At 55.0% G+C, this 9,922-nt stretch overlaps 1 protein-coding gene and 1 long non-coding RNA gene across 17 annotated transcripts in view; one reads left to right on the forward strand and one right to left on the reverse strand.

Annotated features, from left to right (window-relative positions):
- Window positions 1–1,478, reverse strand: part of MARK2 (microtubule affinity regulating kinase 2) — a 57,334-nt gene extending 55,856 nt beyond the window's left edge. For 4 of the 12 annotated variants that reach the window (XM_064576251.1, XM_045893427.2, XM_045893426.2 and 1 more), the window contains exon 1: window positions 831–1,392. In XM_064576251.1, coding sequence (XP_064432321.1) covers window positions 831–884 — 54 coding nt within the window. In that variant the 5' untranslated portion in view covers window positions 885–1,392. Of the gene's footprint in view, window positions 1–830 lie in introns of all 12 variants that reach the window. The other 8 variants (XM_064576247.1, XM_064576246.1, XM_064576243.1 and 5 more) reach the window with 4 other exon arrangements.
- On the forward strand, window positions 1,269–9,512 carry LOC123857034 (uncharacterized). Of its 5 annotated transcripts, none has more exons than XR_010406811.1 (4): window positions 1,269–1,403; window positions 2,428–3,054; window positions 6,559–6,803; window positions 7,344–9,512. It is a non-coding gene; the product is annotated as an uncharacterized LOC123857034 (long non-coding RNA). The 5 variants fall into 5 exon arrangements; XR_010406813.1 differs by lacking the exon at window positions 7,344–9,512 and having other exon boundaries at window positions 2,428–2,782; window positions 2,870–3,054; window positions 6,559–7,073; XR_010406814.1 differs by lacking the exon at window positions 7,344–9,512 and having other exon boundaries at window positions 2,428–2,525; window positions 2,870–3,054; window positions 6,559–7,073.
- Window positions 9,513–9,922: the final 410 nt, after the last annotated feature.

Here is a 9,922-nt window from a genome sequence, read left to right on the forward strand (position 1 = left end):
GAAAGCCCGGAGACTTAAACCAAACCTGAGGGGAACAGAACGCGAGGGATCCGGACTCTGAAGGGAATCCTTCAGACTGGAACCCCAAAGACAACCTGTGGGAAACTCTGCGCATGACAGCAGGATGGGAAACACGGAAGCAACAAATGCCAGCGCGAGGCACCAGGGAGCTCCTGGAGAAAAGCAGGGAAAGTGACGAGCAAAGAGTAGGCGAACCATTTGGAAAGGTGATGAGGGTGGAGCTGGTGGGTTGCAAGCATGAGGGAGAGCACAATTTGGAGAAGAGGGTTAAAAAAAAAAAAAAAAAAAAGCTGGGTTACTGGAAGGGGATAGGGATCGAGAACACACTCCGGGGCAAGGACCGTGAGGGTGATAACCAGGGACTGGGAGAACCGGTGCGGGAGGAGGAGAAGCAAGGCTACAGAGATGGAGGAAGAGGTGGACAACGATCTGGGGCAAATCGCGGGGTGCTATTCGAGGAGCAGGAGGGTGGCGGCTTTAAGCGTGGGTGGAGGAAGAACAGAAAGGCCCCTGAGAGAAAAAGGGAAGAGAAGGGGAAGCTAGGGAGGTAACACGGAAGAGCGCAGGAGGGCGGTGAGGGGAGGGGGGGGGGGTGTCAGCAGAAAAGACAAGTGTGCAGCTTGGAGTCAGGACGAGGTGGGTCCCAGGACAGGACTCAGAGGGAGATGTGCGAGGCCGAGAGCCAGATGACAGGGCAGCCGAGGCTTGCAGGGTGGCAGCAGGGACACGAGGAGAGCAGAGGAGGGAGGAGGCTCTGCAAGGTGCAGGGGCCCAGCCAGAGAATTCGGGGAGCCCTCGGGGCTCCTTACCTGCTCCGTGTCCCTCTCGTTCAGCGTGGGTAGGGGGGTCCGGGCACTGGACATGGCGCCGGTATCTCAGGGGAGGGAACCGAGAAGCTTGGAGGAAGGGAGGGAAGGGAAGGCGCGGAGCCCGGCCGGGCGGGGCTTCTCACAGCAGGGGCACCCGCCGCATGGGCCCCGGCCGGGGGTGCGGGGAGGCCGGGCAGCCGCTCACGCCAGCCCGGGGATGCGCCGCTCGGGCTAGGCCGCGCCGGCTCCGAGCGGCTCCGGACCGCACCCCCCCGACCCCCGGCTGGGCTGTGCCGCCTTTCGGCCGGGCCGCGCCGCTCCGCCTACTCTCTGCCGCCGCAGCCGGCCGCCTGCCTCGCTCCTCCCCTGCCCTCAGCGGCACTGCTCCGCGCCCGGCACACAGGCAGCCGCCGCCGGACCTGCTGCTCCCAACATGGCCGCCACCACCGCCGGCCCTCGGCTCTTTCCGCCGGCACCAGCCGGAAACCTCCGAAGCGGCGAGGAACGGGAGGGGGGCGCGCCTCCTCCTCTCGGCCGCGGATTACGGGTGAATTCCGGAAACACCCGAAGAAGGTAAACCCCGCGGACGCGCGCGCCGCCTCGATTCCGAAGCCCAAGCTTCGGCTCTGCTTACGGAAATCTACGAAGCTACTCGGGAGACTCCAGCCACGCCCATAGGCCTTTCCCCGCCCACTTCAAGCTGGCTCGCCGCGGTTTCCGGAAACACCCGAAGTGGCACCGCGTGCAGTGAGCCGGCCACGCCCCCGTCCCGCCCCGCGGCCCACGGCGGTCGTCGGCCATTTCCGGCAACACCCGAGGCCCGGCGAGCCCCGAGTTGTTCCCTCGGGTAGTACCCAGAGTCTGACTCCTCGTGTCTTTCCGTCAGTTTCCGGGCATTTTCAAACCTTGAACAGGGAGCGCGGATCACCTGCGCACGTTATTATTTGACTAAATAGAAAATAAGGCTGTGAGCCGTCCCAACGATTGGCATCCTTTGGTTCTAAGGCAACTTCCCCGTCTGCGTGTCTGCCCCTCAGTCTGTCTGTCAGCCCATAACATCCATCTCGTTTATCAGCCAGCCTATCAACACGTGTGTCACCTGTCAAGTGCAGCCTTAGTCTATGACCTGTCTCCTTAGCATTCTTCACCTGCCATCGTCTATCTGGGCTTCTATTTATCCATACACCCCACGTCTAGTCTGCAGTGTTCCCTAAGGTCCGGGGCAAGCACCAGGTCAGCGTCCTAGGCTCCCGGCTGCGGGAGGCTGCGGGGGGTCCCCCCAGCCCTGCATTCCAGCCCCAGCTCGGTGGAATGAAAATGCGATGTGATCTTGGAAAGATTACATAACATCTCTGAGTTTAGGCTCCTTGACGTCCTTATATTAAGAGAATTCATGCCTTTGTTCCAGTGATGACATTCTAAATAACGTCTCTGAATTCCACTTAACCTCTTTTTTTAAATTGTTCAAAATAGCACAAAACGACATTACACTGTGGTAATATTGAGTCACGCTGGTTTACCTTTTAAAAATACCCCTGTAAGGTAAGGCAGGGAAGACATTCTCATCTTCATTCATTTTTCATTTGTCCCTTCTAAGACAAGAAAGCTCACAGAAAAGAGAAACCGGTAGAAAATGAGGATTCCTCAGGATGGAGAAGTTCCCTTCCTTTCCTGGACTTCAGCGTCATCAATAAAGTGAGGTCCCTCTCATCTTTTGAGAGCCCCCAGCTCCCACAGGAAGTTCACTTTCACTTCCCCCTAGACTTGTCTCACCAGGGAGAGGCAGTAGGCTGGTTTCAGTCCTCGGGCTCTAAGCTGCCCCCACCCACTGTACCCTGGACGTGTTGGAACTCGCCCCACCCCACCCCAGGGCTCAACAGCAGCTTAAGGTGGGCAGAAGCCAGAGTCCCCACAGGAGCCAGAGACCAGGCTCAAGCAGCAAGTCCCCGAAGGTACAGGAGCAGAGAGGCCCCAGGACTTGTGGGGGAAAGTGCTGGATGGACCTCTGACACTTGACTTTCAACTCCCATCTTGAGCAGAGCCCTCAGCCAAGTCGCCCAGAGAAACAGGCAGCTGGACAGATGCAACGAGGGACGGTATGGAGTACTTCCTGAGGCAACAGGTGCCACCTACAGTCCTCCAGGACACCTCCCCATGGCCCGTTCTGGCTCCAGTCAGGCGCCCGGTCATTGAGGAAGAAGCTGATGAAGGAGCACAGAAGGAGGTGAGAGGAAAAGCGAGGAAGAGGTGAGAACCAAGGATAGTCTACTCCCCCACCCCAAATTCATCTGGGAAAATCCATGAGAATGATCTGCCCTCTGGTGGCCAAAGGGAGACACACCACAGATTCCTGTGCCCCATACCACTCCCAGGCTTGGGTCTGGAGAGAAGGGAAAGAAGGGAAAAGGGTTGGAGGAGCTAAGGAAGGTGCCCTGGGGGTCTTTCCTGGCCGTGTTCTTGTCTGAGCAAACTCTACCTCCTCCATGCTTCTAACTCACTCCAGTTCTCACCCCTGCCTTGTGTCCCTTAGCACCCACCCCCACCTCACCTGTCCCCTCCTCTCCCTCACAAGGCTGCCTAACTGGTCTCCCTGCCTAGACTCCCTCCAACCTAATCCCACCAGACATACCAGAATAATCTGCCTAAAGTCCGGCTCCAATTACATCTCTGCCCTGCTAGAAGGTTCTCACCAGCTCCCATGTGGGATAGGCAGAGCTGGCTTCCTGGGCCTGGGCCCCATGCAGTCACACAGAGCCCTACTCTTAAAAGGGCCTTGAGCTTGATTCAATGCTCTGTTGTTATCCTCTTGAAATTTTTACCAAGGGGGCCCTGCATTTTCATTTTGCATCAGGCCCCACAAATCTGGGAGCCGGTCCTGGTGGTAAGAAAAGTGTTGGGACGCCTGGTTGGCTCAGTCGGTTAAGCGTCTGGCTTCGGCTCAGGTCATGATCCCGGGGTCCTGGGATCGAGTCCTGCATCGGGCTCCCCGCTCCACGGGGAGCCTGCTTCTCCCTCTGCCTCTGCCTTTCTCTCTCTATCTCTCATGAATAAATAAGTAAGATCTTTAAAAAAAAAAGAAAAAGAAAAAGAAAAGTGTTAGCCTGCATTCAAAGCTTTGCACAGTCTAGCTTCAACTTACCTTGCTAATATCTTCTCCAGCTTGGTATCACTGGTTCACACCTCCCCCTAATTTCTTCCCTGCCACCAAACTCTCTCACCTCCGTGTTCTGTACCAACCTTGGCTTCCAGATGGACTTCAAGATTCAGTTCAAACATCACTTTCTCAAATCCCCTAACCTACCTACTTCTCCTCAAAGATTAGTTATTGCCACACAGTTACCCCTCTTCAATCTGCAAACTCATCCATTCACAAATCTCCATGGAGCCCCTACTATGTGCAAGACATTATTCTAGATTCCTCAAGTAGGTCAGTGAACAAAATCAGCAAAGATCTCTGCCCTTAGGGAACTTATGTCTCAATTAGAGGATGACAGACAACAAACATAACAGTAAGGATTAAGGGCCACGGGAAATAAAAGCAGTCAGCTAAGGACAATCAGGATTGCAGGGGTGAGGGGGAGGAATATGAGTTGTGGTCGTCAGTGTAGGCCTCACCCAGAAGGTGACACTTAAAACTTACAGGAGGTGAGGGAGTGAGCTCTGTGGATATCTGGGGGACGAGCTTTCTAGGCAGAGGGGACAGCCAGTGCAAAGGCCCTGGGGCAGGAGAACAGGAAGGCCACTGGGACTGGAGCAGAGAGGGGGTAGGCAGTAGGAGAAAAGGGCAGAAAGGCGTCATAAAAAGCCAGGCCTGGTGGGCCACTGCTCTGGCTTTTCCTCGGAATGAATGAGGAGCCGCTGCAGGGACAGGATCAGACCCGTTGCTGAGTTGAGGAGAGGGTAAGGAGGCAGGGCAGAAGTGGCAGCCTGGAGACCAAGAAGGAGACTTTTAGGAAAATTCGAGGGTGAGATGATGACTGACTCCTCTCCACTCCATCCCCGTGGACAGAGCAGCAGCTGTGGACATGGGGAGAAGTGGTTGGCTTTGGGTTATATTTGGAAGACAGGGCTGACAGGATTTTTCTTTCTCTTTCTTTCTTTCTTTCTTTCTTTCTTTCTTTCTTTCTTTCTTTCTTTCTTTCTTCTTTCTTTTCTTTCTTTCTTTTCTTTCTTTCTAAGATTTTATTTATTTATTTGACAGAGAGAGTGAGAGAACATAAGTAGGGGGAACAGTAGAGGGAGAGGGAGAAACAGGCTCCCCGCCAAGCAAGGAGCCTGATGCGGGGCCTGATCCCAGGACGCTGGGATCATGACCTGTGCTGAAGGCAGATGCTTAAACATCTGAGCCACCCAGGTCCCCCCACTGACAGGATTTCTTGATGGATTGGCTTAGGGGGCATGTGAGAGAGGAATTAAGGGTACTTCCGAGATTTCTCACCTGAACAAAACAAAACAAACCCAAAAAAGACATCGACCACAGGCCTCAGACCAGGTAGAAACCAACCAACAGGACCAGGGTTCCAGAGCAGTCATGATGTCCCCTGGAATCAGGGAAGGCAGCGGTTGTGGGGTTCCCAGCCCCGGCAGGCACAGAGGGGTTAGGGTAGCTCTCCCATCGTGGGCAGGCAGTGAGGACAGAAGTCAAGGGGAGGTAAGGGTGCTCAAATGGAAGACATCCTTATTCTCACCCCTCCGAAACAACGCAACTCTTCAACTTTCTCCTCCCAAGCAGGGGAGCCAGAGAGCACGCTCATTCCCGGCAGGCCACTCTCCAGGGTGGGAGACAGGGTCCAGAATTACTCTCTGATCAAGAGTCAGATGTCTGGCCCTCTGACTCACCACAGACCCTCCCATCTCACAGAGCTTTATCCTATTTTTCTTGGTGTCTCTAAATTTCCATCATGCGCTTTATCACCACTCCCAGACACCATACTGAAGTCAGGGCATTTCAGAGATGTTGGAGTGTGAAAAAAATGTGCGTCTTAGCACACTCATGGACTCGAATGTTCATGCCCTGCCCAACCACATCCTGGGCCGGCACTACCATTCGCATTCCCCTTTCTTGGTTTTGTACCGTGTGGACGCTATCACAGTTACGAGGAGCCGGAGGCACCATTATTTCTCCCGGCTTACAATATTAGGAAGTCCAAGTGTAGAGAAGCTCAGTTCCTTGCTGCGGGAGTGGGACTGGCGAGTCAAGCCCAGGCTTCCGTGAGAGGCGAATAGGGTAGTGAGTGAACACACACGTCCCGCCACCAAGGTGCTCCTTAGTAGCTCTGTGATCTTAGGCAAGCCTCTTAACCTCTCTCTACCTTAATTTTCCCATCTTTTAAATGGGGAGAATAAACGTACCTAGTTCATAAGGTTGATAGGTGAGGATATGAGTTAATATACGGAACAGGCTTAGACAGAGCCCCGGGGGACGGCCAGCGCTTTGTGTGAGCTGCTGTTATTATAAGGCATATTCTCGCCAGCCTCCCTGAACCTCCTTTTAATTCTCTCTGCTATAACCTCCCCACTTCCCTGGAGAACAACACTGGACCAGAAGTAAGAGAGCCCATTCTGGTCGCAGCTCTGTCACTAATGGATCACGTGAGCCATTAGGTAACTCCCTTCCCCCTTTGGAGTCTCAGGCTCCTTGTCTGAATGATGAGGGGGAGCTGGATTCGCTGCTCTCTACGGGGTCGTCTATAATGGTATCGTCTGGATGTTTGTGTCCCCCCCCCAGGTTTCCTATGCTGCAGTCCTAACCCTCAAGGTGATGGTGATGGCCTTGGGAGGTGATGAGGTCTGGAGGGCCCTGCATGGCCTACTGGGCAGAATGAGATTGGTGCCTTCATAAAAGGGGCCCCACAGGTCTCCCCAGTCCCTTCCTCCACGTGAGGACACAGCAAGAAGACTGCCGTCTGTGAGCCGGGAAGCAGGCTCTGAACCTGCCAGAGCCTTGATCTTGGACTCCCAGCTTCCAGAATTGTGAGTAATAGGTTTGCGGTTTATAAGCCACGAGTCTATGGTATTCTGTTACAGCAGCTTGAGGTCCGAGACAGTCTCCAAAACCCAAACCCAGCAACCATATCCCTCTCACCCTTTCTCAGCCATGGCCTGGGACCACCTCGCCTGGGATGGAGGGGACGGTGTCCCTACCAGCCTCGCTCATGTGTGCTCACAGTGCGGCAGGATGACCAGGGCACACCACCCTGGGGGGGGGGGGGAAGGGGCATCAGGCAGAGAAGCCACCTTCAGTCTTTTCTCCTGGGAGGAGGCGCCCTTTGGACCAACCCATGCTCCCACACTGGGTCACTGTCCCCGGGCAGGGTTCTGCTGCCACTGTCACTGAATAAGGCTGGGCATCCTGGATGGGGAGCTGGGCCGCCACGTTGGTAGAGGTCCTGGGAGAAGCCAAGGGGAAAGCGGAAGTGGGTGGTTTTTTATGGGGCTCAGAGGGATCATGGGACCTGGAGGGAGTGGCACGGAAGGCTTCTGAGAGGAGGTGACGCTGAGTCTGACCCCAAGGATAAGCAAGCGCTGCAAGGAAGGACTGGCAGAGATCGGAGCAACCTGTGGGGGCATGAAGAAGACGGGCCCTCAAGGAGTTCCCATCTCAGGAGGATGTCGGATGGGCCTTGGACTTGCCGACCTGGAGCTGGCAGAGACAGCTGGTACCAGCTGGTGTCCAGGGCTCTAACTGGCTTTCTGGTGGGGGCGGGGCTGGCTAGGCCGGACTCACCAGTGTGCCAAGATAATGTCCCCATGTACCCACTGCTATACAGTCACAGCTGGAGCTGTCAGGGTGTCTGGAGATGAAATTACCACTTTCCTCCCCTGCCGCCCTCCCTGGGAAGAAGAGCCCGAGCCCCAAGGAGAGTAGGGATATTTTGTGGTTCCTGGGAGTGTCCTTGGTGCCTCCTGTGGGGCCTGGGATGTAGCAGGCTGTCTGTGAATCCCCCAGGAATGAAAGCCACAGAGCTTTGGCTCACCTCGTCCCCTCTGCCTGGAATTCCCTTTCCCCATTTAACTGCATGACATACTTAAATGTCCCCTCCTGAGGAAGCCCTCTGCAGCCCCCACCTCAAAACCACATCCCTTCATGGATGAACATGCCAAATGGTGTCACACGGGTGCAATCAGCCAAATCCTGAATGGAGGAAATTCTATTCACGGAACAAGCCACCATGTTCTTAAACAAGAGAAAAAAAAGGAAAGAAAGGCTGTCACAAGTTGAAATACAATGTGTGAACCTCACTTAGCTCCTGATTCAAAGATCAGCTGGGAAAAGAGACTCATGGAAGACTTCTGGAGATAGGTTGCACACCAATGAGAGCGTACTTACTACTGCTACACTTGCAGATGGTTCAGATGGCAAATTTTATGGCATATGCATATTTTCACTGCAGTTAGAAAATTTAAAACAAAAAGACATACATGGACTGATTGGGAAATATGAATACTGACTGGATATTAGATGACATTAAGGGATTATTAATTTTTTTTGAGATTTTATTTATTCATTTGAGAGAGAGAGAGAGAGAGGGCATGAGTGAGGGGAGGGGCAGAGGGAGAGGGAGAAGCAGGCTTCCTGCTGAATAGGGAGCCTGATTCGGGGCTCGATCCCAGGTCCCCGAGATCATGACCTGAGCCGAAGGCAGTCGCTTAACCAACTGAGCCACCCAGGTGCCCCTTTTTTTAAAGATTTTATTTATTTATTTGAGAGAGAAAGAGAGAGAGCACAAGCAGGGGGAGCGGCAGGCAGAGGGAGAAGCAGTCTCCCCACTGAGCAGGAAGCCCGATGCGGGACTTGATCCCAGGACCCTGGGATCATGACCTGAGCTGAAGGTAGACGCTTAACCTACTGAGCCACCCAGTACCCCTTCTCTACTTTTGGGTGTGTTTGAAAATGTCTATGATCAGAAAATAAATTAAGAAGAAAAAAAAGAAAAAATAGCGCCCCTCTATCATGCCCTGTTTTTCTTCCATGCACTCATCCCGGCCGGACATACTGAGAACCTCCCCGTTTACTGTCCATCTCACCCAGAATGGCCCTTGGTTCTCTTGTCCACATCGGCGTCCCGAGTGCCTGGAACTCACAGTGCATGCCTCTCACCCAGCTCACAGCCTGGGCTGGGGCTCCAGGACCTCTTGAGCTTAGCATTGAACCCCTGTACAGGTTTGGTTATCTCGACCCCAGCCGTGACTTCAGAGGGCTGTGGGTGAGTGTCTCAGAGGCAAACTGCTCATCCAGGAAGATGTGGGTGCCACAGGCAAGAAGACTTGCTCTAGGTCAGGGAGGGGTGGAGGGGAAAGGGCGGGTTCTGGGATAGGAGAAGCTCCCCCTGCCCTGCCCTCCTAGAGCCCCCCAAGCTCACGTGGACACTCTTGTACCTGTCCCTGCTTTTGTAGCTCCCAAGTACCAAGCCCAGCCTGAGTCAGGGTCAGAGGTTGCTGAGTGAGGCCAGGACCAGCAAGCAGGGCCCTCCCAAGGGGCCAGGAGGCATTTTCTGGAAAAGGAACAGGGGAGGAGCAGGACTCCCTCCACCTCAAAGCCCTCAGCTTGGTTCCCAGACATTGTCACCTGGGATGGTGAGATGAGCGCCCTTCTGCATCTGCTGTGAGTCCCTTCAGCTGGCACTGCCAGGAGCAAGCTATGATCCCAGCAGGTGCTGGGACCTCGGTGGGGGCTCTGGAAATCGGCCTGGCGAGGGCACTGAGCACCACCACCTGAGTGGAGCAAAGCCTCGAGGTGCTGAGCGGTTGTCATCGTGAATGACCTTCCCCACTCCGACCTGACTCCATTCCTGCCTCACACCCCGAACCTACCGCAGGTCCCCAGGCCCTCAAGGGAAGATGTCTCAGTCCTCCTGAAGCCGAAACAGGCCATGTAGCACAGGGGACAAGAGCTCGGGGGTCCGACAGATCCAGGCTCGGCCTGGCTCTGCTCCTTCGCCAGCTCTGGAATGGTGGGTAAGTCGTTCGTCTTGCTGAGCCCGACCCCTCACCTGTGTGACGGGCCCAGTGTGGGGTGACCCACAGTGGAGACAGGCCGGGTGTCCTGTCTGTGCTCTGCGGTTCCCAGCACGGTGCCTGCCCCCGGGGGG

This window comes from Mirounga angustirostris, unplaced genomic scaffold (assembly GCF_029215605.1).
Source record: "Mirounga angustirostris isolate CCGP_5_RB_7025 unplaced genomic scaffold, mMirAng1.0.hap1 SCAF_13, whole genome shotgun sequence".
In the NCBI taxonomy this organism is placed as follows: Eukaryota; Metazoa; Chordata; class Mammalia; order Carnivora; family Phocidae; genus Mirounga; species Mirounga angustirostris.